At 32.5% G+C, this 22,490-nt stretch overlaps 3 protein-coding genes across 6 annotated transcripts; 1 reads left to right on the forward strand and 2 right to left on the reverse strand.

Moving 5' to 3' along the window:
- Positions 1-593: 593 nt before the first annotated feature.
- LOC147403032 (small ribosomal subunit protein eS21y) lies at positions 594-4,350 on the reverse strand. Its single transcript, XM_086438478.1, has 4 exons — positions 4,305-4,350; positions 3,942-4,022; positions 3,731-3,863; positions 594-938 (listed from the first exon to the last, which is right to left on the reverse strand). The coding sequence occupies exons 2-4, from the start codon at positions 3,989-3,991 to the stop codon at positions 873-875; spliced, it is 249 nt and encodes an 82-aa protein (XP_086294604.1). The 5' UTR covers positions 3,992-4,022; positions 4,305-4,350; the 3' UTR covers positions 594-872.
- Positions 4,351-8,259: 3,909 nt separating this feature from the next.
- LOC147403033 (protein RALF-like 33) lies at positions 8,260-8,951 on the reverse strand. Its single transcript, XM_086438479.1, has one exon. It carries the CDS (start codon positions 8,878-8,880, stop codon positions 8,536-8,538), a length of 345 nt encoding a protein of 114 aa, XP_086294605.1. The 5' UTR covers positions 8,881-8,951; the 3' UTR covers positions 8,260-8,535.
- Positions 8,952-15,998: 7,047 nt separating this feature from the next.
- On the forward strand, positions 15,999-22,080 carry LOC147403034 (uncharacterized). 4 transcript variants are annotated; one of them, XM_086438481.1, is made up of 5 exons: positions 15,999-16,257; positions 17,027-17,228; positions 18,868-19,180; positions 19,285-19,313; positions 19,420-22,080. In XM_086438481.1, the coding sequence occupies exons 2-5, from the start codon at positions 17,223-17,225 to the stop codon at positions 19,567-19,569; spliced, it is 498 nt and encodes a 165-aa protein (XP_086294607.1). In that variant the 5' UTR covers positions 15,999-16,257; positions 17,027-17,222; the 3' UTR covers positions 19,570-22,080. The 4 variants fall into 4 exon arrangements, 2 of the variants coding, with proteins under 2 accessions (XP_086294607.1, XP_086294606.1); XR_015177384.1 differs by having other exon boundaries at positions 16,004-16,257; positions 18,842-19,180; positions 19,267-19,313; XM_086438480.1 differs by having other exon boundaries at positions 16,005-16,257; positions 19,267-19,313.
- Positions 22,081-22,490: the final 410 nt, after the last annotated feature.

The raw sequence follows: 22,490 nt of genomic DNA on the forward strand, positions 1-22,490 counted from the left end.
TTTTTTTTTTTTTTTTTTCTACCAAGAGTAATTTTACTAGAAACCAAAGGGAGAACAAGGTGCAATACAAGAGAAAGAAAAGAAAAGGAAGTTAATCAAACAAGGGGAAAACAAACATTACACTACATTACAAAGAGCATAAAACTTCACACTTGGAAGACAACGTTGTCAAAGAACACTGCTTCAAAATCTTTGACTCCTTCAAAATCGTTACTCAACTTGCACCATAAAACAAAATAAAAACAATCCCTAAATGACCAAGATCACTGCATGGGCCGAATTCTCCTTTTCCTAAAAGACTCCACACTTACTCTCCTTACAACGTAACAAGAAAGATAAACATGTCATTAGTTTGAAAACAGATATCAAAAGAATTCACCAAATCGGGAGGTGAAGACGTAAATAACCTAGAATTAAATATATTTGTGACTCAGTTGGGATAATAGAAGTGCTGTTATATAATCACTCCAATAACCAAACCTTATTTATTTACCATAGTTTCAAAACTCAGACTCCAATGTCCAACCTTAAAAATTCACAAGTGGGCTAGGATGAGTCAAATTAATAATTAAATGATTTAAAACATAACCCTATTAGCAGCTGATCCCCAATAGGAAAGATCGTATCTTTGTTTATCTACTATACCAAGAAGAGTGTAGCACAAATATCCATACAGACTTTCCATGAGGAGGGTGAGCTTTTAAATTTTCGAAACAAAAATACTTCAATTCTGGCAGAGACAAAATAATGAGGCCATCAAACATTCATCTCATTGATGTCCCCCTAATAAGTTATTGATAAAAGATGGAAACCTAAAGACAATATCCAGTAAACCAAATTTGTTACTAACAAAATCTCGACTCATCATATTTCTACTGTTGTCTAACTTCGACTTTCTTCTTCTGCCATAGCCGATCAACCCCACTGTCAGCATCTCCCTGCAATACAATCCCACATAGTGCTAATTTTAACAAGTGTAAAAGAAAATAATAAAATTTTCTTCCAACAAAACATCAAGTAAATAGTGACACCAACTTGTTGAACTTTGAGTAAATAATAGGCAGAAACTAAGTCAATGAACTATAACGAGCTGAAAGAATTATTGGTTCAGGAAAGGGTATATGAAAGCACTAAATGTGATGCATGTAGTAGAAAACCCAATTTCCAGCATATGAGAGAGAGAGAGAGTACTTCAGTTCTACACATGGCGTATAATTTACAAGTGCTTAACCACAAGAAATATAAGTACAAGCATATCACTAGGGATTTCCACAAATATGGGAGAAGTTATATACTTCCTCACATACTAAGTGCTTAGTTTCATACAAATTGCATATATTGTTGGTGATGAAGTTTCTCATTACAAAAATCAGAACTTCTAATCTGAGTGTGCATGTTTCCCTACCAACGTCTGGCAATGACAAAATGGGTCAAAATAAATCCAGACTTTTTTTTTATCTGATAAGTAAATACAATCCACACTTTAGATATCATATATGTTTTAAAACGTTATATTATATGATAGATCCTCATTGGTCAGTTCATATTGATCACAATTACATTTCCAAGTTTAAGTGTGCCTGTCTAAATCACACTTATACAAGAAATAGTCAAAGAATATTCAAGATAATCAGGTCCTTTTGACTAAAGACTAAAGAGTACCACAAAGATAACAATTTGAGCAAAACGAGTCTTAGTAAGGCTTAAAATCTTACTAAGTAATAAAAATGTTTCTCAAATTTTTATAAGAGACGTGTGGTTATTGAGATGAGGCCAGCTAGGATGAGTCCGACTAGCCTTACTTAGTAAGATTTCAACTCTTACGAAGGGTGTTGAGCTCACTTTGTGGTATCCAAAAACATGATTCAATAGGACAGGGTTGTAGAGGTATGAATTTTGAAAAAAAAAAAAATTGTTATTTTTTACCGTCAAATTTTATTTAAATTTGGTAGTCCAGTGGAAGTTTGGCAACCGTCCATTTTCAAAACCTTGGATCAAGCCCCCAAAAAAATTGTGTTTTTTTTAACTGAGTTTTCCATGAATTCTACAGGGTTGTGGTGTTGGGTTGCAAAGTTGCTAATCCATTTGAGCTCAAACCTTCAAGGACACTTGGTAAGACTTAAAATCTTACCAAGTTAGTGAGGGAAATGTTTTTCTATTGAGATTTCTGTGTCTGCATCTTTTCTTTCCCACATCTTTCTATCTCCATCACTACTCTTTCTCTCTCCATGAATCTCCCTGGATTGTTCTTCACACTAACTCTCATGTGTTTGAACAAGCATTCTTTCTAAATTCCATAGTCAAACAAACACATCATGAAATGATTTTAGAATGTCATCAAATGCTACAAATCGTTAGTTCAATATCCATTTTCATCCCTTGCCTATCGAAAAACAAACTTAAGTAATTAAGTACTTTAATCATTAGTACTACCAAACGAACTTATGTTGTTGAAAAGCACTACTACAAAAGTTATTTTCAATTAAGTGCTTTTACATAGTAATTGAAAAATTATAAAAGCAATACCAAACACTGCCTAAACTATTAAAGTCGAATCCACTTTAATTATCTAAAACTAGAATTAGAACTTGATAATTAAGGTAGGCCACCTTTGTAACATGAATAGTTCATATATTATTGACCATTAGGTTCTTGAGTTCTTTTATTCTTGTTACTAAATGACTAAATGTAATCAATTTTATTCAATTTGATAAATGAGTACTATCCAAAATTCAAATATACTGTTATAGGTTTGTTTTTATTTTCTTATATTTTTCTGATTTTTTAAACATTTTCCCCCCTTTTTTTACTGTTTTTATTTATTGTCTGAAATTAAGAAAATATTTTGCGCATATGCTATTTGATAACATTGGATATCACTTGAAATTTGGGTATGAGTTGGATACGAATATTTCTTAGTAAGTGGATAAATAGTCGGATAAGAATATCCTTAACAAAATCAGGTAGAAAATCGAATACAGATATCTAGACAGAGTTAGACATGGACATGGATATGGATATATGCTTCATACAAGCCACACCCAACCCATTGCCAGCCCTAATTGGCACTTGTAATTTATTCATATAACATCATGTCTTACAGCACCCCCACCCCCCCTAAACACAATTCTCATTTGAGCAACCTAAGTCAGCAGTGACTTCTAATATAACATATGGTACCATATCAAAAATCATCTCCTTATGGCTCCCAAACCTTGGACCCTTTTGCTTACTCTACAATAAAGTTGTCCACCTTTAAGATGTGCTATAAAACATCATAAAAACAATGTGTGTGACAAACATGGTACCAATGCAGTTTCCTTGGCAGTTGGCACCAATGTGGTATATACTTGCACAAGCACACTGCTACTTTTTTCAATAAAAGCAATAGGTTCCTCTTCTGCTTTTTTCAGATCATATTTCATCCAAAACAACGCGAATTACCAAGATGGAAAATTCTATTTGAATTTCTTCAATCATGCTTATATCAGTTGAAATGTTGAATTTCTTCAATTATTATAAATTTAGAAGATGCAACTAAAACATAGCCTCAAAATGGCTCTAAAACACATAAATACCCAATAATGGACCCAAAGAAAGGCATAATTATACGTGTAAATATTCACACATTTAGATCATTAATTCAAAAACTATGAACTGCACTAAAACTATAAATAACCATTCAAAAAATATAGAAGTATATATAATTGAAATAAGCAAGAACAAGAACCTGGGCTCGCACGAAGCCACAAAGAGCAAAAGTGGAAAACTGGCCAGTATACAAGCCATTCTCATCCAAATGCCCGATATTGATCTGGACGGATGCATGATCCTTCGAAGTGATCAACCTATTTGTAGCGGAACTGCAAATCCAACAAAAAAATTTAACAAAAAAAAAAAAACTCCAGATCTAACGAGATACAATAAATCATCGCGCATACCATTTCCTGGGGATGTAAAGATCCATGTTTTGTCCCTCATCGTTCTGCATCTTTGCTAGTGTTTAAGATTACCCCAAATCACCTGAATCAAGGGGATGAAATTAGTATCAGTGTGAGCAAAATTATTTTGAAAATCAATAATTTAATTAGGGCAAAGGTTTGAAATTTTGAAATAGCAAAATGTAGCTAAAACCCTAGTTTCTGATTAAGATTAAGGTTTAAAGGATCAAATTCAAACCATCCAAACAAATGGAAAACCTGATTTCTAAATTTAACAACAAAATTTGATCCCACATGAATGATCTGTAACGAAAATACATAAAAGTAAATAACAAAAACCAAAATTATGGAGAGAGAGCCTACCAGGAAGACGAAGGCCGCAATGAGTAAGTGAGCCGGAGCAGGTAACTCTCGCGGGTTTTATATTAAGGTCCACGAAACCCTAACCCAGTGCGAGAGGGTGTTTTTGGACCAAAAGACTCATACCTTTTACTAATATGACCAAACTGTCCTTCTTATTAGAAAGGGTGTTTGGATGTGGGGTTAAGTCGGTCAGGTCAAATAAAACCAATGGATTTAAATAATTGTTTAGATCTAACAAGGTTAAGCTCAACTTTAGAATGCTTGTTTGGTGGCCAAGTCAAACTATGCCCCTCCTAGCTTGGGTCAAATTAATTTGACTTATATTAGTCTCTGCTCAGACACATCGTCGATGTCATCATCATCATCAAAGTTTTTATCCCAACGGTGTCTAATAGAGGAAAGTGAAAGCCAAGAAGAGGAGATCGAGGGCATGTGGCCAAGTTGTAGACACATTACACATCGAGAACAAGGCGTCATGTGTGTTAATCGTGGCGCTTACCTAAATGATTATGCTATTGTCCCCCATCAAAGGCCAGAAATCATTATGTGCAATGTTCCGGAATCACGGCTCTTCCTCAACATCTTGGAAGTAGATTGATGAGAAAGTGGCACATTTTGTCCAACATACCCAAGCCAAATTGGGTTACACTCAAGCTTGGTTCAAACTTGGGGCACTGAATAAAATAATCATTGTTAGTTTTGTAATGTGCACAAATGGTTAGAAATTTATGGAAAGATATTTTAGAGAATTTCTATTGCCACACCGACTTTTGCTAATGCCACCCCAATATGTATGTTAATTCTTTGAAGATTTATATATGAATTGAGGTGGCAATAGCAAAAGTTGGTGTGGTAATAAAATCTCTCTATTTTTATCCTTGTTTAATTAATGTTACTATAGAAGGTGGCATTTGCAATGCACAAGTATCAAAAGGATTTTCGTAGATTACATATTATAAAAGGATATTTTGTTATTTTGGAAACTAAACAGCATAATCATAGTCATGGGTTGCAATTTTCTTGATTTTTATCAAAATGATCTTAATTATATTAAATTTAAACGTTACAATGGGGTGTTTTTGGTGATTCAAATTTTGGTGTGGAACCACTTCTACCCCACATCTCTGCCTTCTATCAAAGATACATAAATAATCAATTTTTATAAGATTTTGGTGAAATATTCAACTTAATTTGCATAATACTTTCCTAAAGCCATGAGATGCAATTATCTTCCAATACAAAACGGATACTAGAAACTTGTCCAAGATGTTTGATTAGTGTGTGACACGCAATCCACTTGTGTTCTTCCTCACAACGAAAGATGGGAGAAAATATGTCCTCTTTGAGCTAGAAAAAGAGAAATCTGAATTTGAAGAGCATTAGACTTTTAGATTATATATATGATCATGCAGGAAAAAATGGGTTGAAAAATATTATATTGTGGAAAAATACAATTTTTAGATACAAGATTGATCACACACATCTTTTGGTATTCATTTTTCCTCACAAAGCTATTTTCCACCCTGAGCAAGAAAATTCTTTCCCATCGGATATCCCAGAAAAATGATTTTCCCTTTTCTTAATGTAATTGATTATCTTCACCAAAAAGTAAAATTACCAACTCTCTTTTTCATATATATTTTTTTTGTGAAATTAAACAATGGAATTTATTTTTTCAAGATTATTTTTCTAAAGAATTCAAATGTTCAACTAAAGCCTTCACAACCGTTGATTCCAAGCAACTATAGTGGTGGGTTGATCCCGATGCATTGATTTTACTTAACCAATGGATGATAAAGACTTATCTAAGCATGGTTTCATGAACCTAATGTGGAATTTGGGATCCATTTAGTACCTATTGAGTCCAATTTGAATTGATCAATCCTCCCAATCCATTTCAAATTGACTCCACATCAATCATTTTCTTTTATACACGCAAATGAGATTGGTGGTTTAGTAATTAATAGTTGAAGACAAATTTTGAACATAAGTCCTGGTATCAACATTCACAAACTTCAACCAACTTAACATGCTGCATGGTGCATACTTCACCTTTAATTCTGCATCAATCACATTTAAGGAAATGATATAGAAGATGAAAATAGCCTGGCTAGTTGCAGACCACCTGATGCCGATTGTAGTCCACTTAAATATACCCCTTGATCGCCATTGGTGTGATTGCAATTAAAAAGAAGAAAGAAAGAAAAAAAAAAATCATTTGGAAGCTTAAACTATCTTAACTCTATTTCACCTTCTTTGTTTTGAAAGATTAAGCAACAAATTGAATAAGGGTTTTTTTTTTTTTTTAATTAAATTGAATAAAGAAATTAGCTTTATTCATCATAAAACACTATGTTCGTAGAAAAAAACAGATGCTAAAACAATCCAAGCCATTGTTAAAATCCACCAAAAACAAATTTCTTTTCGACTGATCACCAAAAAAAAAAATGGAGAACTTCTATTTGTCTCTCTATCAAAGAAAAAAAGAAGAAACGATTCAATAATATTAAAAATATGCATGTATTTAATGAATAATACTTCATCATTTGAGAAAGAGAGAGAGGTACAATTGATAGAAACTAAAAATAAAAAAGAAATAAAAGAGGTATTCTTTGTAATGTAAGGTTGGGATGCAACTTGAGATGTGCAAGTGGTCGTATCCAACCAAAAAATACCAACCCACTCAAACTAGTCAATTCAATCTAATTTTCAAAAATCAACCAAAAAAACCAATCTGTTTGAAACCTACTCAAACTAGTAGATTTACACCAACTATCCAAAAACAGGCAAAGATTTCATAATTAAAAAAATAAAAATTGATTGGTTAGAGTCAACTTTTAAAATCGATCAAAACTAGTCTCTGCTCATTCAAGTTTTAAAAAAAAAAGTAGTTTGATCTTTGAACCCATTTTTGTCCAAGTAAAAAAGGAGATTCCACGCACATAGGGATGGATCAATGGGATGTTCTCGATCCAATTCTGACTGGGTTGAGTCAAATCAGAATCAGCCCAATTTTAAAATCATGCTTGGTTCATGGACAAGATCGAGTTGTCTTGGACTAAACTCGTCTGGGACGAGATAACCCTTTAAACTCAGTTTATAATAGTATATTTAGAACAAAAATAATTTTTAATAAAATAAGGGAGATTAGAAGATTTTCAGTCATAAAATTATATTTTTATTTATATAATAAATACTTAAATTCTAAAAGCATAATCATTTTAATCGAAATCTACAAAATCCCAATTGAGTCAGCCAAGTTTTACTGATTCGGTCGAGACTTTCAAAATATCGTCCGACACATCTCGCTTATCATGCGAGATGGTGTGATGGCTGAGACACTGTAAATCTGTCTAGTTGCCTAAAGATACCGAGATGACTCGGGCATCACCAAATTTAAAACCATGCATAAAAGTGGATTGCAGGGTTGACCCACTGATTTTGATTGCCCATGGAGGACAAAGACCTAAAGGTACTCATAAATGATTGGTCCTTCAACAAATAATGCATCTTGGCCTTGGAAATGCTAGTGGTGGACATTAAGATCTACTTTCATATTTCAATATTAACTTTTCTTCAATTCTACTTTATTGTTAGGTTTTCAAGCTTAGCTTTCCACAATTCCTGTCAACCACTTTCCCATTTTTCACATTATTGCCTTCACATTATTCACAATATACAGAAAAGAGGACACATTGGAAACAAAGAATTTTAAATCAAAGATTGTCAAATACAAACAAACCCCAAATTCCCCAAAACGAAAAAAACAATTTAAAGGAAACCCATAAAAAATGAAACAAAACTAATAAAATGACATAAAAAGTATAAAATTGATGCAAGAAGATCATTTTTCGCATCAAGAAACAAAATGAATAAATAAATTACTAAACTCAGCCAAAATCCAAAGTTTCCTACCTTCTAGAACAAATCAATGGATCTTCACCAACATCAAATATGTCGGTAAAATTCAAAAATAAATAAATAAATAACCCATAACGTGTCAACCCATCAGAGGGAGAAAAAAAAACAATTATTAACACTAGATAATTATCATTATTTATTATTATAAAACACCAATTAATATCATATCCACCCCCCTCCCCCCCAATTGATCTTCGAATCAAGGAGGCCCAACTCCAAGTATTACTCAACAGTCCCTCGATTTAATAAAAAGTTACAGAAAAAGACGAAAAAAGCAAAAAATTTAAATAAAATAAGTATATAAAGATAACTAACGCCGACATCGAGTGATGGCGTTGCAACCGCGGCTGTACGGGTTAGCCTGAGCTCCTGGCTTGCAATTGTAGTAAGAAGCGCCTCGTCTGGAGCAGGGTACAGTGTTCCTCTTCAGCGCACCGTAGCTAATGTACCGATTCGTTGCTAAAATGCGCCGGCTAATCTCAGAATCCATTTCGAATTCGTTGCCCTCCAGGCACTCAGCTATGGAGCCTTTGCAGGTTGAATTCGCTGGGATCCAACCCAATAGGTGGTCTCCAAAAGCATCAACGGTGAAAGATGAGAATATCTGAGTGGTGACGAAGATCACGAGGATGACAGAAAGGAAGGTTGTCGCCATTGCTGTGTTCTTCCGCTCTCTCTCTCTGTTTCTTGTTTCTCTCTGGCAGCTGTGACGAGAGAGACTGATGAGACAGAGGAGAAGTTTTCATGTAATAAAGTAGATGGTTGTGAAATTCGACATTAGTTTTCCTGAAATAACGGTAATGCCACGCTATAAACGTTTGTCAACTCCCTCCCCTTGTTAATGATAAATAGTCATTTGAATTTTTTGAGTGCTGATTTTCTAGATTCAAAGTTTTCACTTGCCCACTACTCGGCTGAGGTGGCATGGACAGGGAATCATAGATCTTTTTCATCAAGATGCACATCTACACATCTTATGGGAATGTGCAGTTGTGTATCCCGATGAAAAATATTAAAAATTAAAAAAAATATAGAATTTATTGCGTAAAAGCTCCCTTCGACCAATCAAGAAACTACGGAGATAAAAATAGAGAAAACAAAGAACACAAGAGTTTTACGTGATTCAACCAAATTGCCTATGTCTACGGGCAACAACGACAATTCTTTTTTGATGAAACTGCAAAAATACAATATTACTATTAGGATTTTTTGAACTTGAAACATATATAACATTTTAAGGGGTATTTTTAATTATGAAAATACCCCCAAATGTTGTAGGGCACCCAAAGAAAGTCAATTCTAAGTTAAACTTGGGGGGCGGGGGCTACAACCCCACACCCTCGACTACAAGATACCCTCCTAAAACACAAGTTAGGGCTACAAACCAACACTTCAAACATACTTATATTTATAAAATTTATTAAAAAATCATAATTGCCACATGTTTATAACTCACCAATTAAATGAATTATAGAGACTAGAAAGGTGGCATGTGATAATGTATCAAAAGGGTTCATCTGTAATTTAAATTGAAGGGTTTGTGAATATTACACAGTAGAAATGATATTCTTCTCATTTTGAAGGGAGAAACATTTTCCTCATTAACTTATTAAGATTCTATCCCCACTAAGGGTTGTTTTGTTGGAATGGGTTGTCACATTAGTAATCCAACACTATAACCCTCTAGATGTCATTGAAAAACTCAAATCCAAATTTTTTTTTAAAAAAAATTAGTTCTTTTGAGTTTGATCGAAAGTCTTGAAAATGGATAACTACTAAACTTCCTCTTGATTCTCAAATTTAAAATTAAACTTCAACGGTCAAAAAAAAAAAACTTTGTTGGTTTTTTTTTTTCGAAGTGCATAAAATTTTGACCTCTACAATCCTAAAGCATCGGATCATGTTTTTGGATGTCACAACGTGATCCCAAGGACCCTTAGTAAGGGTGAACTCCTTATTAACTTAGTAAAGCTAATCAAATTCTTTTGAAAACTAACAAATGGTGGAACGATGGGCTATAGTTTTTTTTTATATATACAAAAATAACCTTGATTATATTAAGCTTAAATATAAATATGTGGGCATTTGTGAGATCTAAAATATGATGTCAAACCACTTCTATTCCGCCTTCTCTTTTTTCTACCACCTTGCACATGTTCTTCAAACACTAACACTAACACTAAAAAAGAGCAACCACGAAGGACAAATATCACTCTCAACAAATTGAAAGACCCACCAAAATTTTCTTAAATACCATTGAATTCCTAAAAACCATTTTAATTTACAAAATTCTAACTTTGTGTTTTAACACTTTGAAATGGATAAAACTTTCTCTTAACAAAAAACTAAAAAAGAAATAGATCGCGAACTTAAGTTTTATATTCCACTAATGGCATTTAAAAGATTGACTAATCAAATTAGATTATTTTGTATTTTGAGTTTTTTTTAGACGATGGTAGTGTCCAAACCCATGGGCCTGACTAGTAAGGGCTAGGCAACCGACCTCTTAGAGCACCATTTTTCACCCACAAATCACACATATTAGGTAAGTTCGGATAAATTCATGTGGGTGGCCAATGAGGTGACTTTAACTCAAGACCTGTCCCATTCTATATTTTTAGCTTCAAAGTCTCATAAAATCTCTTACTAGCTTGTCTTGTGGAGCTCGATTTCAAGATTTCTATGTTTGGGTATGAAATCATGCATAAAGATTTTATGTGACTTTTTAATTTTCTAGAGACATAGGAGATTGGGAATGAGGCGTTCCAAAGAGAAGAGTGAGCATATCTAAAAGGGAGAAAATGGGTTCAATATAAATGGTATATCAACTTCATCACCATTGATATCTTATTCTTGCATAATCAGATTGATGCATTTGTGGACCATCTCACTAATAATAACCATCGTTCCTCCTCTGTTACTACTACCCCACAATCTCACCACCAAAGCATTCTTTCACAACCCTCGTACAACTAACCTTAGCCCCTTTAGGGATAGAATTTCTCATAATCCTAACACCTACTCAATTGTGAAATTAAAGACTTTTAAAAGCATTGAATTACACAAACATAGAATAAGCGCATACCGTATTTAAATTAAAACCCTATTAGAAGGTGGCATGTGCAAACGCACATGTATCAAAAGGGTTTATTTGTAATTTAAAATATTGATTAAATGGCTTTTGTAGATTACATTGTTTAGATCAAAATAATCATGATTATATAAAATTTGAATATGAAATTAGGGGTATTTATGACCACTCAAATTTTGGTGTCCACATGCTTCTCTCATTATATTAGTAAAGATGAGGTTAGAATTGAAATTCAAGGAAAATACAGAAAGGATGATTGTGAGAGAGGGATGTCACAAGTAAGAGTTGGTGTGCTCTATATAATGGTGTTTCATAAGAACTACACGTAAATAGAGGTTCTCTAAAATAATAAAAGATAAAAACTTAAATCAATATCTATTGGCCGGTATGAAAGGCACTTCGGTCTCTGGTCTTTACGAGAGCCACTGTCATAACGTAGGAGTATGAACGTCAAAGTAGTAAGGGTTATTTTGCAATTAAGATAAGAAATTGGAGTATTTAATAAGGGTCCTAATTCTTGGTGAGGAATTTCATTCTATGTAATTATGTATAGTGTAATGTAGGACCCGCAATGATGGGAAAAATACCTCGTCTCGGAACCAGTCCCATAATATATTTTGAATCGAAATCAGATCTATCCTAATTCCTTCTCAAAAAACATTCAATCGGAATATTTTTTATTACTCTTAATTTCGTATAAATACATATAGATAAAATATTTTAATCTTTTTTTATGTTTCTCTATGTTTGTTATAATTGGAGAGAAGATTTTTTTAATTTTATATGATTTTATATTTTTTGAATATTAATTATTTGAAAATAAGGCATGTGTTCGGATTAGATTGGTTTCGGATTAAGGATGAAATGAAACGAATCGGATTTGATTCACATATTCATTAATATATCACAAACACTTTTCATTTTCAAAAATTCAGTTCAGGTATATGTTTAAAAATTTTCGAACTGATATGTTGTTAGGCCTAGTGTAATGATTTTCTAACTCAACTCTAACATACTAACTCAAAAACTCACTATCGTGGCATGTGCAAGAAAGATTAAAAAAAAATTCCTCAAGATACACATCCAAGGGCGAAATCAAGATTTTGTTCATGCGAGGGCAATCAAAAGTGAAAAATAATATTTATGAGACAGTTAAAAGTGGGAAGAAAATTTGTGGGGGTAAAGTGGTAGATTTTGTTATCCATTGCTAAAATCTATCATAATAGCTCACTAGTCGATAGATTTTGAAAATTCTTGTGGGGCAAGTGCCTTCATTGTAAATCCATCCCTATGCACATCCCCATAAAAGTGTGTAGTTGTGTATCCCAAGAAAATCCACGGTTCTTACGCGTGCCATGTCGTGTCAATGAGTTTTTGAATTATTCTCTCAATGAATTATAAAATCGACACTCTTTTGTATATAGTTCAGATTTTGACAAAATTGAAATCAAACTAAATATGATCAGTTCTACAAATTTGGAATCGAACCAATCCAATTACCCTATAGAACCAAATCAATCAAAATCAATTTTAGTTCGGATCGGATCTCGGTTCTCATACTTATTATTTCAATAGTAAAATTAAAATAGTTAAAACTTAAAATTAAGTAAAATAAATATTAAACAAAGTATCACACGTGATACATAACACATATAAACAAAGTACTAACATACTTATTATTTCAACATAACTAAAACATCACACATAACACATAACACGCATAAACAAAACATCAACATACTTATTATTTCAACATAACCAAAACATCACGCATAACACAAAAATAACAAATCCTTAATCTGATCTTACATCGGTCTGCCTATGCACAATAAATTACTGTAATTTATTTAAAAAAATGAAAATGCCATAGATATTTCAAGTGAGGGAGTGATCAATAGAGAAATTCTTATAATTCAAATATTCGTAATTAATGAAAATAAATAAATAAATAAATATTAGAATCATATTTAAATATGAGTGTGACACAAAACACTCATAAAATGAAATAGAAAAAAAATAAAATTCATTAGGAAAAAATCATTTTTTTTAAATCTATTATTAAAGTATATAAAAATTAATACAAAAAGAAATATATATATGTATATATATATTTTGAATTAATTCGATTTTATTATACCTTTAATCTAGAATTAAACTAAATCAATCAAATATATATTTTTTACAATCTACACCTAAATCAAATGATGCTCAATCCGAACCAATTCAATTCAAAAGATTTTAAATTGGTTCGATTCTCAGAATTACCAAATCTAGTATGCACCCCAATTCTTATGTATATTTCAATGGGATTTACGAATAATGGCAAATTGAGTACGGAACTCGAAAAGCCACTCGCTTGACGTGGCATATGTTACCCTGTGTTTTTCTCAAGACGCCGTTGTCTTTTAGTTACCCCGTTATTTTTAACGACTTACGGCCGTTAATCACGTCAGAAAAAAGCTGGTTAACGTTGCTTTTAAGTTGGTGGACCCCAGTTCAGCTGTAGGAGCCGGTGTTTGCGCGTCAATCGTTTGTCGTCTTCTCATTAGCTACCACTGGTTTTCCACTTTCATACCCCTTTTTTTCAGGAAAAAATTGTCTAGGAAAAAAAGTCCAAAGTAAACCCCAACTGAAGCCAATCCTAACATACATGACTAAAATGCCCCCATCTTTAAATCTGACAACAAAATTCCCTGATATTTTTCCAAAATTCTATGACCTTCAAATCCGAATATGTTTTTTTTAGCCACTGTAAAATTTCCACGTTTCAATTCCCTTTTTATTTTTACCTTCAAATTCTATTACCCATTTAGTGGGAATTGAATCAAAATCAAAACCAAAATCCGATTCCAATACTCTTTTACTGGAACTGATTAAAATTGGATCTAATATGAAATTGAACCGATAGAAATCGAAACCATTACATTCTATCCAATAGGTACATGTAGGTATTCAAAATCAATTTATTCGAGCATTAATTTTTACATTATTCAGGATTATAGGTTTTTCTATATTTTTAAATTAACATATACCATATAAAATTCTTCAAATTTCATAAATATTGGAATTTAAAATAGGTCATTTCTTCTTAAATTTTTTGCTTGTTAAAGAGATGAATTTTTTTACTTTTGAAAATAAAAGTCATTAAATCATCTATTTAATGGAATAAATTATTATTAAATTGATACTTTGCAAATAATTTATTAATTTTTAGAAGAAAATCTTTTTATATAGTGATTTTGAAATATTTTTCTCCTTCGATTATTGAGAATCGGAATCGATGGGTACTCATGATTTTTGGTGGTTTCGATTTCGATTCTACTTATTTTAAAATCGAAATCAGAATCTACAAATATCATAACCGAAAAAAAATAGTGGTTATAGTTCTAATTTTCATAGGAAGTGAACCATAACCAACCCATTGACACCCCTAGGACTACATGCAATACAACAAATAATTTGAAAAAAAAATTATATAAAATTATCAAACAAAGGAAATTATGTACAAATTTTTCAAGACACTCCCATTAATAAAAATGTGTAAAAAAACCCCCCCAAATGTGTTGCCAATTTGTCAAATTGGTAAGACTCATAACTTTAAAGAGCACAAAGACAATAAATAGAAATGGAAAAGGTTGCCTGGACCAAGGGACGATGTAAAGCATGGACCGTGGTCCACATTTGAGTCATGTGAACTGTCATGTTGGTTTAAATGACACCTAATCACTCTTGATTTGTGGTCTAGATTGATTTTGAAATTTATTTATTTTTTGAATTTTCTTTTTGGAATAGATCTTAAGTTTGAACACAGACAACTACCGAACTCCCAAATTTAAAATTTAAATCCAATAGTAAAATTTTTTTATTTTTTTTATTTTAATTTTTTTTTAAATTCATAAAATTTAATGCTCTACATGCACTTGACAGCTGATAGTGGTTTTGGATGCGCGTGTGATCCATTATATATAGATGGTCCTTCAGTCCATATAACCCAACTCAAATAAAAATATACTTTAACATTATCTAGAGGCATTCACACTTGCCTTAAAAATTCAAGATAACCGGTAATTGATATCATCAAGTTTAGATAAAATAATGTCAAATGTCGGAGCGAGAGTGGGTCATGATGCATTATAACATCTTTAAGAGGCAATTCAATCTTCTTAAGAAGATCTTCAACTGTATCACATATGTGGTCAGTGAGTTTGAAACCCTCTCTCTGGATGGATCCGGGTGGGTGTGATAATCAATCTTAGGTTGTTGAACATAGATGATGAAGTCAAAGATCTTCAACTATCTCTTTTCCCCGAGAGAAATTTGTTATAAAAAAATAAAAAAATCTTAATTTGTAAGTTCTTATAAAATGTTTTTGGCGGATCAACACGTAAAAATAAATTGAGTTGTGCTGGGGTGACACAGGATTTACTGTGATTCTCACAATTCTAACGTGAAGATGTGTACATAACCCGTAGATGATTTTTTACTTTTATCGCAAAAAAACATATATATGGTTATGTGCACATCCCATGTCAGAATTGTGAGAATCACAATAAATACCTTGTGTCACCTCAGCATTAGTGAAATAAATTTGATCAATGACTTCTAATAATTAGAATGGATAGTTTCATGGTTTGAGCCAATCATAATTTTTTTTATCATTAAAATCAAATGTATTTTATTTTGTTATTCTTATGGATCTAACGAAAAATGATTTGAATATTATAGAGTTAATAGGTTCAATTGATTGTCCAATATAGTTTGTTTATGATTATCCGATGACGTGTCATTTCTCGTCGCTTTGTATATATTTTTTATTATACAAATAATTCGTTTAAAAAGGTTTGGTATTAAACGCGGGGGAAACGAAATCTCAAATATGGGGTTTTGCGAATGTGGATGAGAGAGAGAGAGAGGGAGGTGCGTACTCGTCACTGTTGTCAGGTATTGGTCTCTTCTCTTCTCTTATTTAATTGTGTTCTTAAATTCGAGATTCTATTTTCGCATTTCAATTCCAATGATCCTTTCTCTTATTTGATGTGTTCGTAAAAGTCTTGATTTTGTTCTCGCATTTGGTTATTAATTCGTAATTTCTTTTGATTCAAAGAAATTGCAGAGATTTAAAGCCGTAGAATGCAATTCTCTAAGGTTTAATATAAGAGTTCACTGGGCTTATTTACGCTAGTTTCTTTAAATCTGCTACTGTTTTTTTTTTTTTTTTTTTTAAAAATTATTGAACTCAGATCTAACAGATCTAAGTTTTACCTGAAGTGACTTATACCATAAGAAAACACGAGAACCTAAAAATCCGAATTTTTTTTCCTTCTTCTGTTTGTTTCAAACCTTCAAGCACATGTAATGATGTACGGTGACATGGTTACCACTTTCAAGCTGATCTTGGATTCATGAATCCTGTTGTTTTAGTGGAACATTTTGAATCTTATTGGATCATATTTTGATCACGGTAATGGGAAATTCTGGTTTTAGTCTGCCACTGAAAATATAAATTTTATGAAATACATTTATACCAAAAAGGAGCAATATAAAATATCAATATTATACTTCAAATGCAAAGGGAGATGGAATGGAGTTTTTGGAAATCTTTTATAATATTATGGTTCATTGCTACACAGAAATGCAATCCAATGGTGTGTATTTGTTTTCATCTATGCGAGTGTCTATCTCTTGTAACTTAGTGTTTAAATTACCCCAGGTACCATCCAAAGGAGTATCGTAAAGTGCTAGGACATCTTCTCATTTGGTTGCTGGAAATTATTATTAATTTTAGTGGCAAAACGGAAAGCTAAAAGGATTGTTAAACAACTATCAGGAAACCTTGGGGAGCGATTCTAATTGTGCGGATGTCGAGGAACCAGTAATTCAAAAGCAAAGTCACACATGTATTGATCATGAAGGTATAATGCCAATTATATATGCTCACACGGTCTTTTCTTGTATTTTCTATTCCGTTCTCTTTGGGACCTACTAGTTGCAGATCACGTAATACCAATTGCACTTATCACTTTAAAAAAATCATTTGAACTACATTGTTAGGATTTCACTCTAAAAACAAAAAGTTGCACTGTTTTTCTTCATATTGAAAACTCATAGAGTAACCACAACATCATACTTCATAAAATTCAATTTTCAAAGCTTCATGATCTACGAGTAGAATAAAAATCTGCAGGAACCCCTGCTAATGATGGATTATTTATCTTCAATATTGGTGTAAAACTTTTTTGTAGAATGTAACAAGTAGGGATGGGATCAATTTTTTATTTTTAAAGGCAAAAATAAGCTTTTTTTTTTTTTTTTTTTTTAATATATTCGAGTCAATCGGTTCTAGGTGATGTGGAACTAGTTGGTCTCTTTTCTTTTCATGGAGCATTAGTTTAGAGTTTAGACAATCACCATAATTGATGTTTAAGGCAAGGGCCTATTCAACGACCAATTTAAGTAAAAATTTCTATGCTTCATTGAGCTATCTAATAATAAATAACTTTACTAAACATGAATAAACATACAAGAGGAGAGACTATGAAAACAACTGTAGTAGTGTTTTACAACTAGATATGGAGAGTAGAATTCACAAGCCCCTGTTTTCAAACTCATATAACAACTGTTAAAAGCAAAGGGTCACTATGCTATGTGTCAAGATGTGAGTCAAGACGTGTTGAAACTTTTGTCCATGTTGGCAAGGCAAAACCCTCTAAAAGTATGGTTTTCCATACATAGATAGAAAGTTTATTTGTCAGGATAGCCGCTCCAACCGGATTGAATTAATCCATGCATCTGAAGGGGGCTCAAGCATCAATAAGCATGTCAAGAGAAAATAAGCCATCACAACACATTCCATATCTTGTTTTTGAGAGTGGGTGCTAATCCTTTCAATTCTAATATGAAGTATTTTCTTTTTATTTGACGCTAGCCAAGGGCTGGTGCAGATTTCTCTTTTATTCAAAAAAATTCTCCTTATTATATCTTCTTCAATAACAGTGAAGGCCTTTGGAGATCTGCATTATGGCCTTTCTAAATAAATCACGCAGGATTGAATTTTTTTCCTTTGGGCCATCCTGATGAAATTTTAACATAATCGTACTCTACTATCATGCGGAATATTGTTGGACAGGTGACATTTCTTAGTTTATTTGTTTAGATTGGAATTGCGCCTTCAAGTGTTCTGGTACATTTCATCTGTAGTTCTATGTTGAGTCTGGGTTTTTACCCTGTGAGGGAACACCGAGAAATTGTGCTTCAAAATTTTGCATTTCCATTCAGCTTCCATTTTTCACTTTTATGTGTGTGCACAGCACGCTTGTGATGTTGGTGCGCGCAAGTGTGTACCTTCACGTGCTGTTGCATATGCATTTGGTTGCACATGTTCATCGGCTTTTCTTATAGTAGATGTGCATGTTTATCATCTGATAATGCTATATGCTGGGTTCTCGTAAGTGTTCTTTATTTGGATAATGCTTTATTTTCTTAAAATATTCAAACATTGTAAATATTCATTATTTTTTTAATGTAGTTGAGGGTCGAATTTCTGCAATCCAGGCTATCCAGGATGCGGAGATTGAACATCTATTGACTGGGTTACATTTGCTCCGTTCAAATTTTAACAAGGAACCGCTGCAAACTTCAGCCTTGCAATTTTTTAAAGAAAATATACCAAACCTGGAAGTCAAAATAAGTGAAAAAGATGGAGAATTTGAAGTGAAATGGAAGGATATAAATGGTAATTTGTCCATTAGCCATGCCGATGAAAGAACCATGCATGCATCTCTTCTACAACAGATGTCTGTAGCATATCCTAATTTTTCTGCTGGAATGCGACCTATTGGTGGCTTTGAATTTTCAAGTAAAGAAGGTATGAATATACTTACGAGGGTGTATTTTGCTTTGATTTCTTAAGATCATTGTATCTTCATGCAAGATATATTTCATTATTGACAGTGAAAATGGACTTTTTAGGTGCTGCGAACCCTCACAACCATGATTTTGTACGTTCACTCACTATGTGGTTATTGCTTCAGTTTTTAAAATTTGAAAATAACTCCATTCTTTTCTTCATGAGGTGTTTTATGTTTTAGAAAATTTCTTTGTTAGGTAGTGGAGGATCCATCAGAAGCTCAGATGCCTAGGTTGCACAGTGCTTTCCAAACTCCCTGGGTTTGTATCGTCTTTGCCATATGTGTTTGGGTTAGAGGTCTATATTGGCTAGAATCTTACATTACAGTTCTCTTCACATCTATCTAACTGTAGGCCTTTATGCGCTAACACATGTATCAATGTTAAACACACATCATAATGGTGTTTATGGTAAGATGTTTAAATTTAAAACAGAGCAACATGGGCCGAATTGATTTTATGGTGTAAAGATAACTTGATATTACATACACACTGATTATGTGATCTCCCAAACAAAATTCAGCTTTAGTGATCTCCCAGGAAAAACTAGTTCACTTGCATGGGTTATGTGTAGTTCCCAAAAACCTCCGAGTATTGAACACAATGATAGGTTAGTACGATCAAGTACTTAAGATTAAGGGATTCTACTATATAAATCAATGTTTTCAGGCGAAGCGTGAGGCAGTGCATACTGTTGGCTAGCCCCCTGAAGACATAAAGTATAAGCCTCACATGCACGGAATTTAAATAAATATTGTAGCAGATATGAATAATTAATAAGAAAAAAAAAAAAGAGTACACCACATTTTCAAATTTCAAGTTTTAATCCCTATAATAATAATAATAATATCAAAATATAAATCTTTTTTATTTTATCAAGAAATAAATATTTTAGTAGAGGTTCAGTTGGCTAGCACCTCGAGACATAAAGCATGGAATTTTAAATAATTAATGTAGCATATATAAATAATTAAAATGGAAACAAATTAGAGTAGCCACCAACCATATATTTTCAAATTTCAAGCTTCCTGTGATATCTGTATACTGTAGGACATTTCCTAATATTTTCTATTGTCTTCGTTTCATTATAAAGATATGAACTCAAGACGATACTCGTTGGTTCTAGACATGTTACATGACGTATCGATGGCATGGTAGTCCCATGAATTGTATGGTACTGAATGACATTCACCCACTGATACTAGAATTTATGCAGAACACATTTTTTTATCCAATTGTTTTAAAGGTGTTAGTTATGCTCATGAGTCTAGGTTAACTTAGGGTTTGAGCATTTCTTACCGAGGATTTGAAACTCCAATATTTGTTACACATGTTCTGCTTTACTATGAAAGATGTTTAGAATTTAATGATTAAGTGATCAACATGATCTTGGGAATGAAAGCCATGCATAGTTCTATCTTGGTCTGCCTTCGGTTCTTGTTTTTCATTAAAATTTTATGTAGTTACTAAGAATCGAAAACATCTCAGGATTGGTAAGAATCCATTACTTGAGTGAAAATAGATGTAGAATCGTATTTGCATATTTGACGAGACATTCCATACTTGCTAAAAAATTGCTTGTATACCCTACTAGAAGACATGGCTTTAGACAAAATTAATAGAGAAACATGATTATGGCTTGAAAACTCGTCTGACAACCAAGATGACTTGTTGGATTTTTTGAAAATCTCAGCCGAAAGAAAATTTACCTTGACTGAGTCGATTGGGTTTAGTGTTTCCAGATATAAAATAATCAAAATTTTAAAATTTAAATGTCTGTTTTTTCCTCATGATGGAATAAATGATGAATAAGAATTAATTGATGTTTATAGATACAATAAAATAAATAAATCTTTTTAAACAGTTCAAATTGTCTGAGAAGAATTTATTCAAGGTAGAAACTTCTTAGGTATACAGCTTAAATGAACGCAGGCTAGCTATTTAAGTTTCTCCTCAGATTGGGGAGATTAACTTTTACCATACGTTGGGATGCCATTCAATACACGCAGACTAATGGGAATGTGTGGTTTCTGTACGGTCTCCAAAATCTCACTCATCTCTTATTGTATAGTTATCGTGTATCAATAATTGGCCGACTTGCCGTGCCACCCTTCCAATTATATTTCTTCATGCATAAATAATTAAGAGATCTTTTATTGCCACCTGGAAATTTTCTTAGAGCGCCTGAATTTTATGATATTGATACCAATAAAGAACTTACACACCATGTGAAGCAAAGGCCACAACTTCTTTACCATAATTGGCATGACTATAGATAGCGAAGTTTAAATAGTCTTTTTGATGATTTACAATTTTTTGGTAAGAAGAAATTTAACGAAACATAGCACCGTGTTATGAACTGCGAGTACATGTCATTGTCGGGGTAAGTTTGATAATACAACAATCCTGCCTTATCCCTAACTCGACGAATTTATCCATCCCATTATGCTCTGTCTAGAATCATATCCTCTGTTATTGAAAACGTGTTTATATATGATTTCATTATCTTCATTTACATTAGATTTGATATTTCTCTTATTCTTTTAGGATGTTCAATTTATATATTTCTTCTAACTTGGGTTTGTAATTGATTTTCGATGCTTGAAGAGCCTTTATTTATTTATTTTTATTTGATTGATATTTACTTCAATGCATAAATATAAAACTGTTAATCACTTAATCTACAAAACATTATTTATGCAGGTCACGTATTCATCAATTAATAACTAAAATAATTAGTATTAGCATATACTATTGTTTTAAAACTCATATCGACTTGCAAGCTAACTTGGAGGAATCACATAAAACAAATTGATTTTGTATATAATAAAGTTAGTTTTTTATATTTTAACTTCAGTACAAATTTGTTCTCCGTAAATATAACCAAATAACTTGGTGCTCTAATCAGTGCATTTTCAGATTGACTCGACTGAGTTGACATGTTGACTCAATGATTTACCAAGTTGACTTAGAAAATTGATTCCATTGAATTTGGGGGGTGAGTTGACTCGGTTAAGTTTTAAAACTATGATACATATGCTAGTACTCTATTGAATTTGATTTGTATGACAGGGACAAGCATATTAAAATAAGACAAACTAATCCTGGGCCATCCAATTCTACTCTTATCTATCCTTGGACCTAAGCCTTCTATAATAAGCCCAAAGATGTCTTACCATAGATCGATTGATTGGTGGGCCACATCTCCGTGCTTCAAACTTTGGATATCTATCCCTCTAGAATGACCAAACCAGAACATGACAAAAATT

This window comes from Akebia trifoliata, chromosome 4, assembly GCF_017979445.1.
Source record: "Akebia trifoliata isolate Shusen 1 chromosome 4, ASM1797944v1, whole genome shotgun sequence".
Taxonomy (NCBI): Eukaryota; Viridiplantae; Streptophyta; class Magnoliopsida; order Ranunculales; family Lardizabalaceae; genus Akebia; species Akebia trifoliata.

Coding starts and splice junctions, on each gene's coding strand:
- LOC147403034 (XM_086438480.1), top strand. Junction 19,181..19,266: donor TGAATTTTCAAGTAAAGAAG/GTATGAATATAC, acceptor CATTATTGACAG/TGAAAATGGACTTTTTAGGT. Junction 19,314..19,419: donor ACCCTCACAACCATGATTTT/GTACGTTCACTC, acceptor TTTCTTTGTTAG/GTAGTGGAGGATCCATCAGA.
- LOC147403033 (XM_086438479.1), bottom strand. CDS start 8,880: ATGGCGACAACCTTCCTTTCTGTCATCCTCGTGATCTTCGTCACCACT.
- LOC147403032 (XM_086438478.1), bottom strand. CDS start 3,991: ATGCAGAACGATGAGGGACAAAACATGGATCTTTACATCCCCAGGAAA. Junction 3,864..3,941: donor CTTTACATCCCCAGGAAATG/GTATGCGCGATG, acceptor TTGGATTTGCAG/TTCCGCTACAAATAGGTTGA. Junction 939..3,730: donor GTGGCTTCGTGCGAGCCCAG/GTTCTTGTTCTT, acceptor ATTGTATTGCAG/GGAGATGCTGACAGTGGGGT.